The sequence below is a fragment of the Narcine bancroftii genome, chromosome 1 (genome assembly GCF_036971445.1).
Source record: "Narcine bancroftii isolate sNarBan1 chromosome 1, sNarBan1.hap1, whole genome shotgun sequence".
Classification (NCBI taxonomy): domain Eukaryota; kingdom Metazoa; phylum Chordata; class Chondrichthyes; order Torpediniformes; family Narcinidae; genus Narcine; species Narcine bancroftii.
In genome coordinates this window covers 272,121,620-272,147,186 of record NC_091469.1, presented here as the reverse complement: position 1 = coordinate 272,147,186, position 25,567 = coordinate 272,121,620, and the positions used below count along the sequence as shown (strand labels likewise).

At 40.3% G+C, this 25,567-nt stretch overlaps 1 protein-coding gene across 6 annotated transcripts in view; it reads left to right on the top strand.

Moving 5' to 3' along the window:
* Window positions 1-25,567, top strand: part of dagla (diacylglycerol lipase, alpha) — a 203,050-nt gene that overhangs the window by 70,918 nt on the left and 106,565 nt on the right. For all 6 annotated transcript variants that reach the window (XM_069899054.1, XM_069899074.1, XM_069899082.1 and 3 more), the window contains 3 exons: window positions 4,736-4,871; window positions 12,499-12,710; window positions 16,357-16,458. In XM_069899054.1, the coding sequence (XP_069755155.1) occupies window positions 4,777-4,871; window positions 12,499-12,710; window positions 16,357-16,458 (409 nt within the window). In that variant the 5' untranslated portion in view covers window positions 4,736-4,776. The remainder of the gene's footprint in view (window positions 1-4,735; window positions 4,872-12,498; window positions 12,711-16,356; window positions 16,459-25,567) is intronic.

The following is a 25,567-nucleotide window of genomic DNA, read 5'->3' as shown; positions in this document are numbered from 1 at the left end:
GTATGCTATCAGTACCATCAGAGGTAGTTGAGATTTATCATGGTGTTAAAAACATATTTTCCATGACATTTTCTGGCATGTTTACTATTGCAACTTGACACTGTGACAATTTTAAATGCTAAACCTCTCAAAAAGGTAATGTTGGAGTGAAGCATGTGTTGGATGGAAGCTTCTTCATTTTTCACATTTAACTACTTTTGGCAGATGTTGTGATTGAATTTTAGAACTTTTACAACACGGGCCATTTGCGTTCATGCCAGTTGAAAGGTTGCTGCCCTGCCTAATCTCATCTTCCAGCACTTGATCTGTATTCCTGCTGATCAAAACTCTGCATATTTACTTCTAAATATTTTTGTAATAGAATGGAATTTTCTGCTTCTAACTTCTCTTCTAGGCAGAGAGTTCCCTATCTTAAACCTTGTGGATGATGTTTTTCCTCATCTCCCCAGTAAGCTACGCTACCTATTCACTATGGGAAGTATGCCTTTCATCTTGCTCCATCCAGGTTCTTGATAAGTTGATGAAAATGTAAAAAAAAAATATAGGTGATGGAAATGTAAAATAAAACCTGATATACTGTACTGGAATACATTCAACAGATCAGGCAGCCTTTGAATTTCCAACTTCAGGCCAGTCTCTTTGGGCCTTTGTCAGAATTGGTGACTTTTTTTTCAAGGTTTAAATAAAGTAGTTTGAGAATTTTTATGGAAAGGAAAATTAGCAAGAGTAGTGATGCATAAATTGGCCTCGCAGTATGCTTTGGGAGGTTTGCAATTACCTAATTTTTAAAATTATTATGAAGCAGCTCAATTAAGATTTATTAATCATATGTTAGATATTTCGAACCCTCCTAGTTGGGCTAGGGTGGAATTGGCTGCTATAGTGGAACCTTGTCCCCATCAGTTTGTATTTAACTGGAATACTGTCTTACTACAGAAATATAATGTACCAATTTTGAAATATTTATTAGAAATTTGGACTAGAAGGAATATATTAATAGGATCAAAAGGTAGTTTATCAGTTCAAACCCCAATATATCAAAATAAATTGATTCTTTTTCATTGAATAATAGAGTTTTAGAAGATTGGTGGATTAAAGGAATAAAAAGATTGCAGGATTGTTTTGAAGAAGGTGAATGTTTATCATTTAATCAGCTTAAAGAGAAATTTGGGATTTTAGAGAATTCTCTGTTTATTATCAAATTAGGGCATTAATGAAATATAATTTTGAAAGAGAAATGAAAATTTCTAAGTTAACTAAATTTGAATTTATGGTTTAATATTTTTCAGATAAAGGTTTTATATCAGAAATGTATGCATTATTACAAGATACAATGGTTAAAAATAGATTTAGATACATCTAGGATTAAATGGGAGCATGATTTAAATTGTAAGGTAGTCAGGTGGATTGGTAAAATATGTGTTATGATGGGTGGACTAAATTAATTAATGTAAGATATAGTATGGTTAATTATAATTTTTTGCATCAGTTATATTTAACCCCTGAAAAATTGAAAAAATATGGGTTTAGTAATTCAGTTCTGTGTTTGGGGTGTGGATTATGTGTTGGAACATTTCTATATTCTGTCTGGTTTTGTGATAAAGTTCATCCTTTTCTGGTTTAAAATTAGGATTTTTCTTCAGTTTGTTTAAAATTCATTTTCCTTTAGATCCAAAACATTTTTTTGTTAGGTTATGTTACTCCATTAGTGGACTTGGGGTTGGATAAGTTTCAGACAGCGCTTATTTGTTTAACATTGACTGTTGCTCGTAAGTGTATTGCCATGACTTGGAAAGATGAACCAGAGTTAAATGTAGTTCGATGGCAGAACGAGTGGAAGTCGTGTATCTGTATGGAGAAAATAACATATAATTTATATAATAATTATGTTTTTTTTGTTAAGATGTGGACGCCATATATGAAGAATATGAATTTAGTAATACAGGTACATGATCCTTTATCCGGACACCTAAAATCCTGAAAACTCCAAAATCCGGCAAGTGGGAACTGGCGGTCGGGGGAGGCAGCCAAGGGACGGGCGGCCGAGGGGGAGGCGGCCGAGGGGGAGGCGGCCGAGGGGGAGGCGGCCGAGGGGGAGGCGGCCGAGGGGGAGGCGGCCGAGGGGGAGGCGGCCGAGGGGGAGGCGGCCGAGGGGGAGGCGGCCGAGGGGGAGGCGGCCGAGGGGGAGGCGGCCGAGGGGGAGGCGGCCGAGGGGGAGGCGGCCGAGGGGGAGGCGGCCGAGGGGGAGGCGGCCGAGGGGGAGGCGGCCGAGGGGGAGGCGGCCGAGGGGGAGGCGGCCGAGGGACGGGCGGTCAGGAGAGGCGGCCGAGGGACGGGCGGTCGGGGGAGGCGGCCGAGGGACTGGCGGTCGGGGGTGGCGGCCGAGGGCAGAGCGGTCGGGGGAGGCGGCCGAGGGACCGGCGGCCGGGGGAGCCGGCCGAGGGACCAGCGGTTGGAGGGGACTGCCTGGCGACTAGAAGGGGATGGGGGTGGATAGGCAGCACAATTCGGGTGGGCTTTCCGAAATCCGGAAAAATCCAAAATTCAGAACACACTGTCCCCTAAGGGTTCTGCATAAAGGATCGTGTACTTGTATTGTAAATTACTGAATGTTTTTGTTTATTTTTAATGCTTCCCTTCAGGGATCTGTTGTGGGAGAGGGGTGGGGATGGGTTTGTTTTCCTGTTTTATTATTAGACTACTTATTCTGTAAAAGTCTGTTTATTTTTATTGAAAAAATACTAAAGTTTAAAAAAAAGAATTGGTGACTTTTGCTAGATATCCATCTCTCTCCCCATAATATAGCCTGGCCTGTTGTCCTGTTATTAGCAACATAACACAGGCAAAGAGGCATTCCACCTGATAATTTAAGTTGTTTGATCTTTCTCCTTTGTTCGACTTGTTTCTTTCCAACTTTTCTGTTATTGAAAACGTACTTATTAGGTCTCTTTCCCCATCCTGACAAAGGACCATGAAACTGAATTGCTTCCTGACCTCCTGTTTTCCAGCATTTTACTCCGTTACTTCCAGCATGTTTTGATTATAGCCTCTTCATAATTTTATGCATCTTAATTCTGTTTTCCATGAACAGGCTTTGATTTAAAGGAAAAAAAAACGTAGGTTTTTAAAGTTTCCCTCATGGCCACAATTTTTCAGTGATGGCAACAATCGGTTTGACCTTCCTCAGCATCCACTCCAGTAAAATCACATCTTTGTTAGAGTATTATGCTGACCTAACTATACCCAATACTCAAACCATGGACAAACAAGTGTTGAATATAATTAAAACATGTCTGCTCTCACCTTCGATACCTTGATTAATGAAGGAAGGATTTCCATTGACCTTTTGGTCCTGTTGTTAATCTTTTCTTCTGCATTTAGGGATCTAAAAAAATACAGTGGAACCCTGATTTAACGTGACCCAATTTAATGTGAACCTGGATATAACACGATCCATTTTTTTCCTCTTTCTGAATTGAAATTGTTTTCATAGCAAAATAGAATGCTCAGTTAGAAGATGAAAATCTTTTTCGATGAAAGATGAGCTTCATGTACTTGTTGCGATCAAGAATAAAAGTAAAACCCAAGTTGTACACGACCTCCGCATACCTGAATCAACACTTGGTGGCTGTAAATCTCAGGAAGATGAGTTACACATGTTGCTTTCGAAAGTTGAAGAGGTGGGTCTGAAGACAGCTAAAGATGTCAGCCTCAGTGACTCCCTGTATTGAGTGATTCATTCAAGAATGCTCAGAAGACCTTCCAGTTTCCAGACTTATTTTCTAAGCACATGCCGAGAAGTTTAACCAGCTGATCAATAGAGAAACCTCAGTTCAAATCTAGCGATGGATGGCTAGACCAGTTTAAACACTGTCACAGGATTTCTCAAGTGTTAGGCAACTATTTGGTATTGAGAAATTCTATTCTAATTACTTCAAAATCAGGTTCTGTAAGTTGCACACTATCCTTCTTCTCAATGTCAAATTGTAGGGAATATTCTAAAGCATTGATGCCAGTAACTAAATTTGGAGTAATAAAGATGCAGGACCCACCTAAACCTAATCACTTTTGCTCATACCTGATTTTTGTTCTCTATTTTAGGTTGTGTTTTAAAATCTGCCTTTTTTGTTCATATAAATCAGTAAGTTCTCAACGCTTTTCTTTCCACTCACATACCACTTTAAGTAATGTCTATGCCATCGGTGCTCTGTGATTAGTAAGGGATTGATTAAGGTGGTATGTGAGTGAGAATCCTTGCTCTAGACCCAATTGTTACTGAAGTATTTTGCTTGACAAATATTGTCATTGGCCCATTTCCTTTGGAGTTATGAAACCATGCACATAATGAGTCAATTAGGTATGATTCAAACAGTGGTTTCCAAACTTTTTCTTTCCACTAAGCAATCACAGAGCACTGATGGCATGAATATTACTTAAAGTGGTATGTGAATGGAAAGAAAAAGGTTGAGAACCACTGATGTAATTATTCCAGATTCAGCTGGTTGACCACTGATATAATTATTCCAGCTTCAGTTGGTTGAATTGTACAAATAGGACATCGCCAACCTGTAAATATGCCTTGCAGTGAAGGTATTAAATAAACTTGTTCGGCTAATGAATAGTGTAAAGGTGATTCTGCAGTACCAGTAAGATGTTTTTGAAGTCATGAAAACGAATCTGGGATCTGGGAGTCCTCAATTTGTCTTTAAAGATAAGGTTGTTTTATTTCCCATAGGATTTTGGCATTAATGAACAAATTAACTGGTGGCCAGGACCATGCCAGGGATTGTGATCTTCAGGAGGCGCTGGTCAGTAGGGAGTGATGACTTGGTCCTGCCAGGAATCTTCCTTTTCCTCATTCACACTACCTGGTAAGAGCTGTTCTTTTAATTGTGATCAAATTGTTCTTCCTCCTCTAAATTACCTAATTTGTGGGCAGACAATGAAGATGGAACTTGCTTGGCAATTAAGACTTTAAGGAAATGTAATTGTCACAATTATTTGAATGCATCTGGAAGATAAAATAGGTATATTTTACCACAGTCTTCCAATTTGCACAAAACACAATAAAGCATAAACTTCTTCTCTCAGTTATATTGGGCTGTGGTGAGCCACAACTGGCATTCTCTGTAGTTTAAATTCATTTATTTATAATCCGATTTTACAAGTACAGCCTGATGAAACAGCGTTCTCCGGTCCTCAGTGTAAAACCATGGTAAAGCATATAGACGTAGCACACATGTGGACAAATGATACATAAGCACAGTTTGTATATGCAAAATGAAAATAAATAAATATTATTGTGTATGAACAGTTGTTCAGTAGTCTCACTGCCCATGGGAAAAAGGTGTTTCTCAGCTTGGTGGTTCTGGCTCTGATACTCTTGTCTCTCTTTCCCAACTGGAGTAGTTGGAAGATGCTATGTGCGGAGTGGTTGGGGTCCTCACTGATTTTGCGACCCCTCTTCAGACATTGATCCCAATAAATGATGTTGATGGGGGGGGGGTGGGTGGATGTGGTGGTAGGTGGGGAGATGAGCTCTCAGTATGAGAAGCCTTACTGTGACTAGACACCTGACACAAGTTGTCTTAAGAAGAAAGATTGGAAAGGCTAGGCTGTATCCACTGGGGTACAGCAAGAAGGGCCTAGACTGAAATGTGCAAGATTCTCTGGGATCTTGGTAGGGTGGAGGTCGAGAGAATTTATTTTCTCTTGTGGTAGAAGCTAGAACTAGGGGTCATCCATTTAAAGTAGAGACAAGAAAAAATATTTTCTCCCATTGGAAGGGCAGTGAAAGCAGAATCTTTGAACTGTTTTATTAGAGTAGAGATTAGAAATTTAATCATTATCTTTTTGAGGGGCAGAGCAAGGTTGAGCAGATGTGCTCTTGATTTGTATGTATGTCAGAATGTTCCTAAAGGAACCAATCTTTTATTTGTCATTTGCACATTTCAGCTCAATGGATGTGAACTGGGGAGTGCTGAACAATATCTACCAGCTTGAACCAGAATGTCAAGTTGATGGTGATTGGCCTTGCAAAGTTTTAATGTGTAGCACCTGTTAAATGTGTTTAAGATGAACTGCATGAAATTCAATAAAGTAAAATGCAGTGATTTTGTAGTCAGAATTAGCTGTACACAATAATGATCTGAATGACTACACAACCTATTCTTGCAATTTGTGGAGGATTGGTGTCGATCCTTGATCCAGGTTCTGGGATGAGGTCGCACTCAGCAGTTTACTCTCTTGAGGAATGAAGGACTCAGACTATTCTTCAGCCAATTACTTTTATTTGGAACATGAGCTTGTGGGAGGTCTGTCATCTCCGCAGTGGATCGAGCAGCTGTCCAAACATACAAATGCATGGGTTTAAATTCTCCAAAGCTATCTGGTATTAATCAGTCTCAAAACAGTCATCTCCCAGGCAGCACATATTATCTTATCTTCATTAAGCTATGCATTGTCCATCTGCATGATGCACCATATGTAGACCAATCACACAGATGTGTTCACCTCCCCTCAGGTACTTTTACAGTTTTGGTCTCCTAATTCTCATAAAGTCGCATGATTCTAGAGAGAAAGTGGACGGTTGGAAATTTATCAGTTGGTTGGTTTTACCCTGGAGCCTCTGGCTGTCCTTAGTCAAGGCTAGTGGAATTTCACCTTGGCAGTCGTTGCCAGGAAACACATATCTTGGGGCCCCCTCACTGTCCCTGGGTATCTGCACCTGTCTTAGCATAAGCATTAACCAAGTTGTATTTATGCACCTATATTTTGGTTAATTAATGTGCTAATGTATTTGATGTCAACATCAATCTAAACTAGAAAGACCCTTACAATATGGATTGAGGCAAAAATGTTGGTTAAGAATCAGGTGAATTTTCTGCTTTGCTTTCAATAGTTAATCATTTGACATTGGAATAAATAGATAGAATTAAACTCCAATATTGCATTTTAATTGCAAAATAAGATTATGTGCTCAGCTTTTAGTAGTGTGGCTTGAAAAACAGCTGCCTGATTCACAAGTGATGTGGCACCAAATGAAGAAACCCAACATCTAAAAATCAGTTGTAGTAGACTGGGGTAACAGAGTCAAGATAGTTTCACACTTCACTGGGTTATTGGAGGGATTAAAGCAGGATGTTTGCCATTAGTTTATACCACCCCCCACCCCCGCCCTCAGCATTATTTATTTTAATAATTCGTTGTTTCTCTAATTCTTTAAACTTTTTTTGGGGATCTCTAATAACACCAAACATTCTCCAGCAAATGGAGCTTCTATCTTCTCTCTCTATTGGATATGGTGCAGGTTAATTCTAATAGAATACTTAAACCATATTAAATGCCTTTATGACATGTCCAGTCTTACGAATGAAAGGGTATATGCTAAGTTTATGCAACCTGTCTGCTTAATTTAACTTTTTAACATTGGAATCTGTACTTTACAAACTCAAATTCCCAACTTGTGGTATGCAATTTTGGATAGGGTCCTCCAGATGATGACTGCCTGATTTTTGTAACAGAAATATACATTTCACCTATTTGTCTTCCTTTCCAACTGAGGTAATGATAACCTTTTGTACTTTTAAAACCAATTCTTTCAGGTCATTCGTTTACCTGGCTATTCAAATAGTTTACATTTCCATTTGCAATTTGAACAAAAAAAGCTCCAAAATTAGTCATCTCATACTTTCCAAAACATATTTTTGCACACTTGCTTAATCTATGTACATTGCAGTATTTAATACAGGAATATCAACACTTATTGGAAGAGTAACAGGGATGATCAGCATTGCCTGACTGTCCCCAACTGTCAGCATTCATTGTACAAGTCAGATTTGTTTCTTTTTCAATATGGTAACTAGAATATGTTCTCCTTCTCAGATGTGGGTTGGTCTCCCCGTTTTCTGGTGCCCTTCTCCACTCCTCTGCTCCCCTGGAGTCTGCAACCCCTCGTGGCTGATGCCGATCAGAGGTGCTCCTCTAATGGGCCATTCAAAACCTGTGTGGAGCTGATGGCAGTTGGACCCTGTGGGAGCATTGTATCTCCGCTCCTTGCTCCCTGCAGGTCTGCACCAGCGACAGAGCTGCAGTTACAGCAGCTCTGAAAGCGCCACCATAAGCACATACCTTTTTCAATATTTTTATTAATTTCATTGAGCAAATGTTACATGGGTAAATAAACATGAATAGAAAATGATCACATTTATATGATGCTAATAACAGTAATAATAAATCCTACGTTACATGTTAAAAAATAATATATGCAAAAATATATATTAAACTCCCTACCTACAGAGGCTGTTGGCAAAATACATAGTGAAAAGAAAATGAAACAATGCGGCCAAGAATCAAAAATTAGTTAAGCTTACATATTTGGGAAATAATTAAGAAAAGAACCCATAAAGAGATATTCACATTCATTACAGTGGTGGGGCATCTAATTTTTTCAAAAGACAAACATGCCATCACATCAGACAGCCATTTAGTGTGAGTGAGAGGGACAGCATCATTCCATTTCATTAGTATGTCCCTTCTGGCAACTACATGGGATTGTGAAGAATTCAATATCAGATCGATGGGCGCACAAACTCCAAAAGCACATTCCTTAAACCTGCTCTCCAGTGGGGAAATCACTCTGAGAGTCGGGACTTTGGTATTGGTCAAATTGTTTGCAGGAAAATACCAGACTTTGTAACAACCACCCCACTGAGGGTCACAGGATGTCTGGTTGTTAATGGTGTGGGGAAAAGATGGTTGGGGACCATGACCTCCTGGCCTCCCCAAAACAAGACACCAAAACCTACAGAGCTGACAGTTTCTCCCAATGGTCTCTTTAATGTCAAAATGGATCGATGTCAGTGATAGTCCTTCAGTGGTGTGGGCAAGAGTCCTTACACAGATCGAGCAGTGTGATTTCTTTATACCTTGATACCTTCATCATACCTTGATGAAGGACTCAAGTATGAAATGTTAGTTATAAATCTTCATCTTTGCTATATAAAGTACACCGTTTGATCTGTTGAGTTTCCCGAGCTTTGTGTTTTTACTTCAGTCACTGTGTCTGCAGACTTTCAAGTTTTACAGCATTCTGATTTGTTGGCTCTGCTGGCATATTGGTAAGCAACTCTAAGAAATGTGTTGTAGGGTCCCCATCACTTTTGCCAGTATCCACAGATGTGTCCTCCTGTAAAGGAAGACAAACTCACTCGCTCCAGGGTGTGTGTGTGTGTGTGTGTGTGTGTGTGTGTGTGTGTGTGTGTGTGTGTGTGTGTGTGTGTGTGTGTGTGTGTGTGTGTGTGTGTGTGTGTGTGTGTGTGTGGGGGGGGGTGGGGGGGGGAGGGGGGCGGGGGGCAGGTAATTCCTGGAACTCGTGCTACAACCTCTCCCCTTCTAGATGGAGATTATAGACCCCCTCAACCCCAATGGAAATCTGGGATTCCCGATATGTTGGGGTTGCATGGGATCATTGTGTGCTCAGCATTGGTGTGCACAAGTTGGATGTTCCTCTTTCCTCAGTGTATAGCCAATGGGATACAGAGCATCAGGTCTCCTGGTCAGGTCACCAAACAAATCGCCAGGTGACCTGGCCCAAATCCTATGGCTGTGGAGTGGAGGGTCACCATCCACTGCTTGATCTCTGATGACGCTGCATCTCTGCTGTCACTTCCTGCAAGGCTTTGATATCTGAACACGGACAATTTTGCCTGGGGGAGGAGCCGATGGCAGGCTGGGCAAACCTCTGCCTTTTGGGACAAATCCTCTCCTTTAATGGTCCTTTCTTCTCAACCCAAGCACATGCTCCCCTCTTCACACACTCCAACCCTTCTAGCACATGGGTAGTCTCTCTCATTGTCTTCCCAGATGCTGGGCTGATCAAAGACAGAACCATCCCTTTCAGTTGGGATGGGCAATGGCAACTAGATGTCTCACCAATGTGGGCCTATCCCTGAGACTCTGAGGAATCAAGGTTGTGGGGACCCTGTTACTGTCCTCCATTATACCTCAGTCTGCCTGGGACTGTAGATCCTACTCCTGCAAGGAGGGCTACCTCACCCGGACTGTGGGTACCATCTGGTCCCACAGGGATGCATTGCCCTTGATGGCTTCAGGTGACACCCACAGGATAATTCACCTATGTTACCTGCTTCCCTCTGGGACAGGTTCACACCAGTATTGCCCTCATCTCAGTTCTGGAGTAGCCACATGACCAGAGACTCACCCAGTTTCTGCTGGTAGTGATCTCCCAGACTAGTTAACTCTTTAGTGGACACTCCTGGTTCTAGGTGATCTTGCAAGGGCTTGGGGAATGACTACATGTGTCTTCCTGGCCATTCTCTACATTGCTATTTGTAAAGACCGACAGAGTGTCCCCATGTCTGGTACAGTATAGTGTGGTTACTGCTCTGATCTGCACTGCTTCGGGCACATAAGAGGGAGGACATTTGCAATACTGTTGCACATCCTCAATATCCTCGCTAACCATCCAGACGTCCCTATCCCCTCACCACGTCAGCCCCAGCCCCCAATCACATGTCTACATCATTCCCCCCTCAGCATCATAGCTCAGACCTTGACAAGGTCCGGCTGCCCAGCCAGCCTGGTGAGCCACTTTAGCAAATACATTTTGAAGAACCTGCATGTTGGTTCAGTGCTTTTATGTTTTAGTTCTCTGGCCTGACTATGTTTGATCTGGACCGCTTCTCTCATGGTGAAGCATTGCTGCTTTAGCCTCTCCACCTCACCTTTCAACTGGGTGTTCTCCTGTTCTTTTTTCCCCCAGTGTTTCGTGCTGGTGCCCAAGGATATCTGCTCTCAGCCAAAAGGCCTCTCTCTGTCTCCCCTTACTCCTGGGAACCCCGGTCTCTTGAGGAGTGACACAACATTGTGCCCAATCTTCTCCCCTGTGGGTCCAGACTGTCAAATGAATCACTGGTTTACCATGATTTACCAGCAGGCTGGTCAAGTTGCTGAACCCAGCACCATCATCAGTCCACCCGGGATTTTATCCACCCTACCTGTGGAGTCCTTCTTGGTGGCTCTCCTCCAAAACATCACAATTGTGCATTTGTCCAGTTGAAATACCTTAAATCCTGCTTGCAGTGACAATTGTGATGTTGAGAACAAGTTTGACGGGTTCAAGAAGCAACAAACAATGGTCTTTAATTACACTTGGAGGAATTCGTAATTGGGAACACACTCACAGACGCATGTAAAGCAATGACACACAAATCATGCACATCGGACACTGGTTAATCACTGTAAATGGCAATACTTGACTGTGATACAAGGGTTAAACAAATGATACCATCCACCCCCTCTACAACAAGCATGAGCAAAGGAACAAGTATAGTTACCATTTGTAATGGTGAGTCATGACAGTCTCTCCCAGGTGCATGCCACAAATAGCCCCACTCTTTACAGCCAAACACCTCACAACTGGTTCTCCAATATCATCCACAGCTAGCAACCTGGATTGGACTCCTCCCAATTGGTCTTCCAGCATCTCTCATGACTCACAACCTGAAGTGGAGCTTGGGGATCATACCAAGGGGAAAAGAGATCAAGTTGGTCCGTTTGTTGGGCTTAATACTTGAGCCAGCTAGGGGGTCCAGTTCAAGTGTGCCCACGTGACCTAATGTGTAGTGGAGAATCAATTGCGTGGCAGCCTCACCTGTGGCTCCAACCTTGAGTGGCAGATGAGGTGACTTCTGATCTGCTTCCTGCCAGAGAGGACAGGTGACCTTCCATATTATTACTAATGCTAGTATTATTTTCTTACCAGTCTTGTTCATCATGAACCTTTTGTATTACTAGATATACAGAACATGTGGTCAGTAACAGCTACATTTTCTCAAATGACAAAGTTTTAAAAGTTTTCATGCAGAAGTTATTGAATTGAAAAGGTAAAAAGAGTGGTCATATCCACAACATTAGGGCAAGGCCTATCGAACTTTAAGTAAAATAGTACCCAATTCAACATACTTCAAGTATGAATGTTCACGAATATGTCAAGCCACTCATATCCTTAATAATAATTTGTTCAGTGATTCTAATAGATGGAATATCAGAATAAACTGATTCAGCCTATCACATTGAATGGATAGGAACTTGCTGGCATGGGACCATTGCCTACTTTTGGCCACACTACATCCATAATTATTTGATTTACATGCCAAGGGCATCACTTGATTCAGAGCTACTGACCAATTTAAAAAATAGTAAGTGCAGCTCCAAGACCAACAGATGTGTTAATCATAGTTTTAATCATGTTGTTAAATAATCTCTTCCCCCTTATCCCCCCCTCATGTAATGGTCTTTCTCTCTCTCCACCATCTTCCCACTTTCTTGGACTCTCTCCCCCACTGTCCCACTTCCTTTATCTCCTTTCTCCTCCTTCCTCCCCATCCCTTCCCCTTCTCCATCCTCTTCTCTGACCCTATCTCTATTTTTTACCCCCACCTTCACTCTTCCATGGCATCTGTTTTGTGTTCACAGGTTTGTGGTGCTTGCTGTGGTTCTATTTGGCTTGACTTACAGCCCTCAAGAATCATGTTCACTCAACTTAGTAGACCATGGCAGAGGCTATTTAGGCATTCTTATTGCCTGTATGATATCCGAGGCTGCTATAATCTGGTTGAGCATGCGAGGAAGCATTCTTTATACAGAGCCACGTGATTCAATGCAGTACATTCTGTATATTCGAATGGGTAAGAAGTTATAAAATTTTATAGTGTGTTAAAAGTTGTTCTGAGATTTTAATGATAATTCATTGTGATAACAGCCAAATTGATATCTTGGTCCTACCTTGGTATTTGTAAGTTGCCCAAATTGAATTTGCAATTCTTTTCATTCTTACTGCTCCAAATTGTATCAATTTTAGAGCCAGAGTACAAATATCTTTCAAGTGCATGAAACCAGTCAACCATAAGAGTAAATTTAATTGGTTAAAACTTGGAACTGAGCCATCTAGTTCTATAAATGAGTCACTACAGGAAAGCCCTTGCAAGTGTTAATTTAATTTGCTATTAAATTTACCTCTATGTTCTTTATTATACACATTTAATTTGAATTTGCAACATTTTAAAATTATGGCAGGGAACACTTGCCATGAGAGAATGAAAATTAAATTTCTTTCTATATGTGTAAAATATTGGATGACTCGCAGTGATTTAAAGCTCCAGTATGTGCTTCAATAATCATTTTGGATAATGCCCATAATTTGTTGGACTCATTGTTAGGAAAGATCAAAGATGCATTCACGTTGAAATATGCTTCCAAAACACCCAGAGACTGGCTATATCATTGGTAGAGGTCGGAAAGGTTTGTCGGTCTGCTGAATCATGCATTATCTGAAATTGATTTTGTCTCCTCTTCTGAATACGTTTGTTCTCACTGTGTTATGAACTGCTTAATTTGCAAATGTCTTCTTCAGCTGTCCTTTGGGGTCACAGATGACTTGCTTCCACTTTAGTTCTATGGGTTTTAAGGTGACTGATAAGGTTAATACGGTTAGACTCTGTCACAGCTGGGTCAGATAATGTTTGACATGTTTTTTTTTAAATGATGGATTTCTGTGCTTCAGATGATTGGACGATATTCTCGATGCTGTTTCCAATGTACTTTTTCCATTTTATGGCTGGCATTCACATGTCCATGGAGATATTATCAAACAATACCAAGTCATGAGCTTTCAGCTTGTATCAGTGGTGAATGAAATTAATTAATGGAACATTTATGAACTTCAGGTTGAAAATCTTCCTTCATAATGCCTGAAATAAGATGAACAAAGTGAGGTTTGCTAGAGAGGTGTTTGAAAAATCAACATTAAGCTCTCAACTTAAATTTTGTTGTCTACTTAAATTGTAGTATAGAGCAACTATTTTGGTAATTTTTATCAACACGTACATGACATTCCTAAGGCTGTACATTACTTAGACTAATATCTTTCGGAAGATAATGGACTTCGCTTTCAATTTTTGAAGAACATGGTGATATGCATTTCTTACAACTTCAAAATTTTGCTATTTTGATCAACTGCTGGTGGAGGAACACAGTAAATGCTTAAGTTAACTTCATGTGTGACTAGAAGTGATAGTGTTTACAATGTTAGTGTAGTATTTGATTCAGAAGATGTTGGACTGTTGCAGTAATCTTTGATGTTTGACTGTAAGTGGTGGTCAAGTTCAATCGAAGGGTAGCTGATCAAACAGACTGATGGAGTCAGAGGTAGAGTGGAAGGGGGAGCAGTGAAATAGAAAGGGAATGTGGGATCTCACGATGAGTTGATTATTGGATTTTAAAGCCTCTGCATGTCTCTTAATATGACTGACCCAGTCAATGCAAGGAGTATAGCCAAGAGCTTAGAAGAGTAATGAGTGAATATGATTTTTCTTTATAATATGGACTTCTCTATTTGAATTATACTTTTCAGTTTTTAAACCAGAAGAAGTTTTAATAATAACACTGGGCAACAATTTTTTTCAAAAGGTTTGGTTCCTGAAAGAAAATTGTGGATTATGATAGATAACTTCAGACTAAACACAAAGATAATTTCAAATTTGCTGTATCATGTAGGAAGTTGGAGAAACATTAAATTAAGTTTTATTGAATTTAACATGTTTAATCACGTAATGATGCTGACATATTGTGTTAGTTCAACTAACCTAAAAATGTTTTGCTGCTGATTTTCATTTATACTCAGCATCTGATGCCTTTTAGTGTCAGTGTCCAACAATAGTTGGCCAGCATTGATGGATTCTAGTTGCCCTGACACTGCTTTTCCATGGTCGCAATGTCCTGGTGAAACCTTTCACCATGTTTATCATTAACTGTACCAAGATCAGCAGGGAAGTTGTCCAAATGTGGAAAATGAATTTTCAATGACATGTTGCATTTCATGGCTTTGTTCGCTTGAAGTAGACTTAAAATATGACATGAAATTTTAAAAAAATAGGTTATATCTAAATATAGTACATGATAGAAAAATGTTAAGGTGATTTTCATGATCAGCAGCCCAAAATCCATAAAATACCCCCAAACGTGTTCAGGAAGCAAAATTTCCATTTCCCATGTAATTATAATAATGATATGATGAATTTATTTCTTGAACATTGTACATATGCGTCAAAATTCTTACATGCTGCAGTCAAACAGGTATTTTGTTTTAAAAAAAATACAATAACATAAAAAGTTCAATTAAAGAGACAAAAGATGGATAATAAATATTCATAGATATCCAAGTACAAAATATGACTTTGCCAAAATGAGACAGTTCTTTTCTGGTGCCAGAGCAGTCCATTATTAGTGTAAAAACTGAAAGCACCTAAAAAAAAAATGCAGAAGCTGGAAATCTAAAATAAAAAGAGAAAAGATTTAAATTCTGAGCAGATGCAAAGTTTCCATAAGCCATAGGAGCAAAAGTAGGCTATTCAGCTCATCGAGTCTGCCCTTCCATTCAATCATGAGCTGATCCATTTCCCCACTAACTGGCCTTCTCCCCGTGACCTTTGATTACCTGCTAATCAAGAACCTATGAATCTCTCCCTTAAATAAGCCCAACAATTTGGCCTCCACAAGTGCCTGCAGCAAAAAATACCACAGATTTACCACCATTTAGCTAATGAAATTCCTCTGCATCTGTGGATTCCCTTTCATCTTGAAGTTGTGTCTTCTTGTTCTAGACTCTCCCACCATGGAAAACAACTTTTCTAAATCTACTCTGACCATTTGAAATGTTTCAATGAGATTCCCCTTCATGCTTAATTCCAACGAGTACAGGCCAAGAGCCATTAAACACTCCTCATGTGATAGTCCTTTCATTCCTAGAATCATCGTTGTCAACCTCCTCTGAATCCTCTATAACATCAGCACATTCTGTCTTAAATGAGGAACCCAAAACTGCACACATTACTCCAAGTGAGGTCTCACCAGTGACTTACAAAGTCTCAACTTGAACTGTTGACTCTTGTTTCTGTTCTCACAGATGTGGCCTGATCTATTGAACATTTCTAGCATTTTCAGTTTTTATTTAAGCTTTAAGTACACCAAATTTATGATATGGGCAAAGGAAAGGAACAATTCACAAATGTGAATTGAAATGGCAGTGAAAAATCTACAGAAGCAGGTTACTGGTAATTGATAACTTGTTTTGCAGTCTAATATTTAAGAATATCAGAGAATACTTGGACAACCAGGCCACTCATGAAATCCTGCTTGATTTTTAAAAATGAATTAATCCAGTCTTTTATTATCAATTAATCAACAGTACCTGCTCTATATGTCCTCTTAAATTTGATTCATCTGTTTGGAGCAAGAAACATTCTAACCATTGTACTGGGCTTTTTTTTCTTACAGCAATTGTGCTAATAGAATTTGCATATGCAATTATCGGAATTGTCTGGTTAGCACAATACTATCACTCATGCAATGACACCACTGCAAAGAATGTTACCTTGGGTAAGTAATATATGCAATTTAATTGTTAATATTTTGTTTGATTTATAGTTCATACATGGTTAGTGTAGATTTCTGATGATCAGTTCACATGATTAATTCCATCTGAAGTCATTAATACAGTTAGTCTGAGGATGTACAAGAACTTTCCTAGCTTGTGGAATAATGCATGGCATTTGTTATTTAATCTTCAATGTTGATAAGGACTAAGCCATTGCTTCATGATGAATTACAGGATTTATACAACTTTCCTCAAACTTCTGAACTGATATTACAAATGCCAGTCACCTCTGGGCACTTGTCATCATTTCCTACTGTCTTCTATATTTTAAACAACTCCTAAAGTCACCATTTGTTTCGCTGAGCTCCTTCACTCTGTCTGCATCAATGACAGGGTCGCTTCGCTGAGCATTTTCACTCTGATCGCAGAGAGGGAGACCCTCTCTCCCTTATCCACCTATTACATCCTGCTGTGGGACTGGGTTCCTCCCCATGCACCTTCCCCTCACCATTTTGTTCGGGCATCTGCCTACATTTTGCTCATACCTTGATGAAGGCTTCAAACCCAAAATGTTGGTTATGTCTCTTTATATTTGCAACATAAAGTACACTATTTGACTTGTTGAGTTTCTCCAGCATGGTGCTTTTACTTCAATCAAGGTATCTCCATTCTATTAATTATTACTTCACACATTATTTATTATTGAATATTTATTTTCTGTATTGCACAGTCAATTTGTTTGTACTTCCTTCTTTGTTTACATTTCTCTCTTTTGTATTCGATTCTTTTCTTGAGTACAGTTCTTTGAACTACTGATAAAGTAGAAATTCTGCCTGGCCCACAGGAAAAACAATCACAAGATGTTATGTATGTATTCTGACAATAAATTTGATCTTTGAACTTTGGTGTGATTTTAACGTGTCTCTCAATAAATAGAGTTCTGAATTGCCAGCCTAATAACCCAACCCTATGCTATTATATAGATATAGAATTGTTGAAATGATCACTTCACTGTCCTTGTACCTCGTCTTCAAGCAAAGAGTACCCTCCATGATGGTAGTTGAAGTTGGTACTACCGAGTTAAATGGAACAGATTCATTGCAGATATAGCAGTGCTATATGAATTGCAAGGAAACATCAACAGTGCTTTAGATCATACTCTCTACCTCACCACCTGGCACACTTTAACTCTACCATTACCTGAGTTTCTAATCTTGGAACAATTTACTCTCTTAATGAGGGGCTAACCTGAAGAAAATAAGCGGAAAACACAGATATGATTAATGCAGCTAGATTCAAGATTCCTTTATTATCATGTAATGGTACAGAACAATTAATATTACACAAAATTGCCTTCGCATGCCGTAAGGCAGACAGAGTCACCATTAACCCAGCAAAAGCGAGTCCCTTGAGAGTCACTGAATGACTGTGGATTTTCCTCCTGTGCTCCTACTGCAGCCACACAAACACTTGTTCGATTAGTTGGTAACCCGAACTCCAGATCTAAAACTCCAACACAATCCAGAAGCCTTCAGCCCCCAAGGTCCTTTGGATTCCCTTCTTGCCCTCAGCATCCTCTCAAATTCTGGCTCCCATAGCTGGTTCCCATGAGTCAGTCTCCAGCCCGTGTGGTTCCTTAGCCATTGATCCCCTCGATAGTTCGCTGCCATGGTCACCATCCTGCAGGATTGTGTCATCTGCCTTTTTGTATTAACGGGGTTGGAGGGGTTCTTCCCATTTCTGGCGTCCTGCACTGGTCCACTGCTTCTCCGGTGTCTCCAATCCTCGTGGCGTCTGCCTAGCCTAGGCACCACCATCTTGGGCACAGACCCTGCGGTTGTAGGATTTTAAAATAAAACATCATCGGCTCTTTTAACAAGTGATTTAAAATCCTTATTGAGCTGTTGGAATTAGAACCATGCGATTGAACCTTTCAGAGCAGTGCTGTATCTTTGTCCTCCTAGGTCTGCACCAGTGGCAGCACTGCTGATACAGTAGCTCTGAAAGCACCACTATTTTTATTTTCTAACCAATCCCATAAAATAGATGAAAGTTCTGCAGTCTTATCTCATTTAGTTATGCATGATAATGAACAATTAAACAAGAAGGAACCATTATTATTAATTCTAGCAATCATCGTACATAACAAATGCCAAGTAGATGATGCATCTCCACCTCCTCTGGGAAGCTACATTGTCATCCTCTATCAATTCAATAGATTTAATGGATTATCAAGAAATGATTTAATGAACAGGATACAGCAAAGGCCATGTGGCCCAACAACACTTCAGTTATTATTCCTGTAGACTTCTTGTCCAGCTGTATCAATACATTGGTATCTACCCAAGTTTTGGGAAAACTGCCTTGGCAGGTCTTGGCCATAAAATGCATAACAGATTCAGTCCAGCACATATCACCACGTAAATGTTTCCTCAATCATACTTGGAGCAAAGCAAGAAATCATCGAGAGTGTTTGTTGGGTATGACCTCCACCAGAAACATTCAGCTTCAGAACTCATTACAGCTGTGAAACTGGCTGATCAGTAATATATTTTCAGCAGTTTTATTGCAGACACTGGAAGCTTTGCTGTGCTCTCTAATATTTGACTACACTGGCACATTTCAAAATCTAGTATAACTGTCTTTAGATTACTAAGTCTGTTGGCCGACACTATTTTATGTCCTGATATCCTTGGGTAACAGCCAACATTATTGTTAATTACATTATTTGCAATTCAACAATATAGTCAAATCAAACAAAAAAAATACAATTTTTTGAAACAATGTAAACCAAAAACTTATGAACCTAATAATCTACAAATATACCAATAAAAAATACATATAAAACACCAAAGTCAATACAGTCTGCACTGGAAATGGGAACAGAGTTCACCTTTGCTGGATTTCTATCAGCTGCAAGCACTCAGATAACTCCTGGAAAAGAATCAGGCCCATGACAAAAATAAGTAGCAACCTCATTTCAGTATTTCTGTTAAATCCAACTACATTATGGTGAAAGCATACAGAATTTATCTGATTTCATACTAGATATGAAATACGGCATTTGTGTACCAAAATAAACCTGAGTGTAAGGGTTGCTTTTATTTCCCCTGATAGCAGAAATGTGTGGTTGATTTATTTATTTAAGCCTGCAATTTTTCAGCGGCTGATTGTGTCATGTACTGCAATCTGATCTCTGGACAAATTCCACATAAAGCACAAATATTATTGGGAATTACAATTGTAAAGGTCATTGCAGCTCACCACTTTACATCTGTATGCATTATCAACTACTTATTAGTCAGTTAGTCTATCCTCCACTGCATATTACCAGTCGTCAATAATAAAGATCCACAAGGAAAGCAGGAAAACATTGAGAAGCTGGAAATCACCTCCCAATAAAGGCAGATATCAATGACTAAATTTATCACTGCCTTCAGTAAGCCAGAAGAGCCACTGACTGCTTGAATATTCAAAAAAAATAGTGGACGAAAAGTAAGGCAGTGCCTTTGGTTCATTGATTATTCAGGAATCTGATGGCAGTAGGGAAGAAGCTGTCCTTGTGCCAATGAGTGCTCGTCTTTAGGCTCCTGTACCTTTTTCCTGATTGTAGCAGAGTGAAGAGGGCGTGGCCTGGGTGGTGGGGGACTTTGAGGATAGAGGCTGCTTTTTTTAAGACACCACCTCATGTAGATGTCGCAGGCTGAGTTAACAACCCTCTGGAGTTTATTTTTGTCCTGAGAGTTTGCGCCTCCATACCAGGCAGTGATGCAACCAGCCAGAATGCTCTCCATGGTACACTTGTCGAGGTTTACGAGAGTCTTCGGTGACATACCAAATCTCCTCAGACACCTCACAAAGTATAGCTGCTGGCGAGCCTTTATGATTGCATCAATGTGGAGGCTCCAGGACAGATCCTCAGAGACGTAGAAAGCCAGGAATTTGAAGTTCGTGACCCTCTCCACTTCTGAGCTCTCGATGAGGATTGTATCGTATTCCCCTGACTTTGTCCTGAAGTTCACAATCATCTCCTTGGTTTTGCTGATGTTAAGCACAAGGCTGTTTCTGTTACACCATTCAACAAGCTGATCTATGTCCCTCCTGTACGCTTCCTTATTGGCATTTGTGATTCTGCCGATAACTGTGGTGTCATCGACAAACTTGTAGATAGCATTGGAATTGTGCCTGTCTACATAGTCATGGGTATATAATGAGTAGAGCAGTGAGATAAGCACACATCCTTGCAATGTGCCTGTGTTGATAGTCAGTGTGGAGGAGATGTTGTTTCCAATTCATACTGACTGTAGTCTTTCGATGAGAAGTTCAAGGATCCAGTTGCAAGTGGGAGTACAGAAGCCTAGAATTTCTTAATGGTATTGATGGCTGAGACATAGTGGATGAAGAGCAGCTATATTTATGAATTGCTGTTTTCGAGGTGATCCAGACCTAAGTGAAGAGCCAGTGATATTACATCAGTTGTGAAGCGATTGTGATGATAGGTAAATTGCACTGGGTCCAGATCTTTGCTTAGGTACATGTTAATTTTGGCCCTGATCAACCTCTCAAAGTATTTAATCACAGTAGAAGTTAGTGCTACTGGACGGTAGTCATTGAGGCAACTCACACTACTCTTCTTGGATACCAGGATGATTGATGCCCTTTTGAAGAAGGTGGGAACCTCTGACTGTTGCAATGAGAGGTTGAAATGTCCATGTACACTCCCGTCTAGTTGGTTGGCGCAGATTTTCTGTATCCTGCCAGGTATGCCGTCAGGGCCTGATGCCTTGTGAGGGTTCACCCTCTTGAATGATGTTCTGATGTTGCCCTCAGAGACCGATATCACAGGGACCTCAGCCTTTTCAGGGATTCTAGTATTCAGTTCTTCTTAAAGCAGGCCTAGTAGACAACAAATCTATAATATTTGCCCTCGCTTTGTAGGCTGTAATGGCCTGGACTCCCTGCCATAGCTGGCATGCATCTGTCTCTGTCTCTAGCTTCCTCCAGAATTGCCACTTCAGAGATGGCCTTCCACAGGTCATACCTGGAGTTTTTGTAAAGATCCCGATCCTCGGCCTTAAGCACCCTTGTTGTCCCCCTCAGCAGGTTGCGAATTCTCTGATTCATCTAGGGCTTCTGGTTAGGGAACACCCTGTCTCTGCACATGGGCACACACTCATCCATGCAGGTCTTGATGAAGTCAGTGACATCTGTTGCATATTCATTCAAGTCTATGGATGAGTTCTTGAATATGTTCCAGTCCACTAATTTAAAGCAGTCCTGCAGATGCTCCTCCACCTCCCTCAACCATACTTTCACCATCTTCATCTCTGGTGCTGTGGCCTTCAGTCTCTGTTTGTATGCCAGGAGTAGAAGTGTAGCCAGGTGATCAGTCTTGCCAAAGTGCAGTCATAGTATGAACATGAAATAGTTCAGAAGAATATGGGTCCTTCAGCTCATGATGTGTTGACCTATATAATTCTACTCTATCATCAATCTAACCCTTCCCAACTTCACAGTCCATAGCCCCCCTTTTTCTTGCATCCATGTGCCTATATAAGTCTTTTAAATGTCCCTATTGTACCAGATCCATCATTGCCCCTGGCACTCATCATTCTCTGAGTCCAAATAAAAATAACCTTTGATGTCTCCTCTAAAATTTCCTCTGCTCACCTTAAACAGATGTTGTGTTGGCCATTGCTGCCCTGGGTAAAAGGTGCTGGCTGTCCAACTTGTCCAAGCCTCTCATAATCTCATTCACACCTATTAAGTTACCTCTCAGCTATATTGCCCTGAAGAGAAAATTCCTAGCTCTCTCAACCTTTCTTCACAAGACATGTTCTCCAATCCAAGTAACATCCTGGTAAATCTGCTCTCTACCCTCTCTCAAGCATCTTTATTATTCCTATAATGAGGCAGGCAGAACTGAACACAGTACCCTAAGTGTGGTCTCACCAGAATTTTATAGAGTTGCAACATTACCCCAGCAGCTCTTTAGTTCAACCCCCTAACTAATGAAGGCCAGCATACCATACACCTTCTTAACCTCCTTGAGGGATCAATGGACTTGGACCCCAAAATCCCTCTGAACCTCCACACTGTTAATAATATTGCCATTAATTATACTCCACCTTCAAGTTCAACCTTCGAAAGTGTATCACTTCACATTTTTCCAGATTAAACTTAATCTTCCACTTCTTCACTCAACTCTGCATCTTATCCATATCCCTTTGTAACCTATGACAACTTCCCACACTATTCACAACACTACCTACCTTTGTGTCATCTACAAACTTCCTGACCCACCCTTTACTTCTTCATCCAAGTCATTGATAAAAATTTCACAGAGCAGCAGTCCCAGAACAATCCCTGCAGATCACCTCTTGTCACAAACCTCCAGGCCGAATGTGCTCTGACTACTACCACCCTCTGCTTTCTCTGGGCAAGCCACTTTCAAATCCCTGTAACCAAGTTTCCATGGATCCCATGCTTCGTGGCTTTCTGGATGAACCTATCAGGGAAACCTTGTCGAATGCCTCCTCAAATCCATATACACCACATTTACCACCCTACCTTCATCCATTTCTTTTGCCACCTTCTCAAAAAGCTCAATTTTGATTCTGAGGCATGCCTGCCCCTCACAAAGCCATGCTAACTATCCCCAATAAAACTATGCTTCTCTAACTGTTTGTAAATCTTATCCCTAAGAATCCCTTCTAATAGTTTGCCCACTACTGAAATAATATTCACTGGTCTATAATTCCCAGTATTCTACCTATTACCGTTCTTGAACAAGGGAACTACATTTTTTATCCTCCAATCTCTGGTACCACTCCTGTGAGCAACGAGGATGCAAGGATGATCGCCAGTGCTCCAGCAATTTCTTCCCTCACTTCCCGATCTAACCCGGGGTGTATCCCATCTGGTCGGTGGGGGGGGCGCTTATCTATCTGAATGCTTTTCAGAAACTCCAGCATTTCCTCTATTTTAATCTCAACATGCACTTATGCCTGTTCTAAGCTGATCTCACATTCATCAAGGTTCCTTGCCCTGGTGAACACTGAAGCAAAATATTCATTGAGAAGCTCTCCTATATCTTCCAAATACGATAGCTTGTATTCCATTACTTTTCTCTATCTATAGAATATCACAATCAGTAATTGAGTAGTTAAAATCAATACACTTTTTAAAAAATTATGACTATTCATTGTTTTTGCATGCTTGCCAGAAAGTCAGCTCATACACAAGTACAGTAAATAATGTAGCACGGAGATTACAGAGAGCGATCCGTTAGCCCATACACAAGTACAGCAATTAATGTAGCACAGAGATTACAGAGAGCGATCTGTTATCCCATACACAAGTACAGCAAATGATGTAGCACGGAGATTACAGAGAGTGATCCGTTAGCCCATACACAAGTACAGCAAATAATGTAGCACAGAGATTACAGAGAGCGATCCATTAGCCCATACAAAAGTACAGCAAATAATGTAGCACGGAGATTACAGAGAGCGATCCATTAAAATTGAGCAACGTAACATTATTTTATGAGAATGAGATTCATTCAGGAGTCTGATGGTAACGGGAAATAAATTGTTCTTGAATCTGATTTCATACGTCAGAACTTTCTTCCCAACAGGAGGTGGGTGAAGAGAGTGTGGCCATAGTGTGATAAGTTCATTAATATGTTGGTTGCTTTTTCAAGGCAGATGAAGTTGATGGAGGGGAGAAAGGTTTGTGTATGGGTCTGATCAGTGTTCATAACTCTCTGCAATTTTTGGGGAACCTGGGCAAAGCAGATCCTGTACTGTAAAGAGATGGGGGTGTAGGGAAGCAGGACAAAGTAATAGAGAGGGCAGAGACAGAAAATCATAATTCTTAAAGGAAGGCTGAAAATTCTGCAGATTAATTAACTGTGAAGCAGGATCCTGTTGTATTATTTCAATGAGCAGTAAGAAAAGCCCATTAGGACAATAGACAGGCACACAAGTGGCAAACTCAGTCTGCAATGGAAGCAAGCAGTGCACTGGCAAGTGATCCACATTCTGGTACCAACCAGTGCACTGACAAATAACCCTCATTCTGGTACCAATCAATCTTGAAGTACCTGCAAGAATGAGATTCAAGATCTGCTTGGTTGCAATATTGCAGAAAATGCAAGAGTTTGAGAGTAGCATTCTTTGCCAGCAAGGAGAACAAAATAAGTGAATTTAATTTATATCATCCACTTCAGTCACTGTGTGAATCACAAAAGCTACAGATGTTGGAATCTTGAACAACTGGGTGTCTGCTTTGCCCAAACATCTATGCTCTATTTGTGGTCTAAACTTGAACTTCCTGTAGCCAACTGTTTCCATGTCTTCTTTACCTATTCCTGTTCTTTGTTTTTGATCTCTCTAACTTTTCTTCCCACAACTACCACTAGTAGTCTCTACTTCTCACACCTTCTGCCCCCTACCTTATCTCCTCAGGGTACCTTCTTGGCCTCTTTCCCTCTATGATATTTATTTTCATGAAGGGTCCCAGCGTGAAAATGCCTGACTGTATCTATCCATGGATATTATCTAAAGTCCTGAGTTCCCCCAGCAATTCTTGTTTATTTCAGTATGTGTGTTTGCTTCTGCATTAACATTAGCAAGTGTTCAACATGTTATTTCAGTGGCAATTCACAAATAGTGCCTTGTGTATTAACAGTAAAATTGATTGAATTTTCATGTTCACATGCAGATGACTAATGTGGTCAGAAATCTCAGCAATGAGCTTTAAGATAACACCTGTTTACTTGTATAATGAAAAGAGTTCACTCTTCATCTGGTGTTTAATTTGAGGCAGAGTACCAGTGATGTCTCTTGATGAAAAATTTCCCAGTAAATTATATTTATCATATGAAAACTTAGCACTTACAACATACATAATTAATGAGGAAGGAAGGTAGCTTTCCGTTTGTCATAATGGTTCAGAAAGTCCCTACATAATTGCAGAGGAAGCAATTTTTGTTTTCTTGGCAGTAAAATGTTGCTATTCCATTGTATTATTCAATGATTGGGGCAGCACAGTTCGCGCAATGCAGTGCCAGCGACCAGGGTTCAAATCTGGTGCCATCTGTAAGAA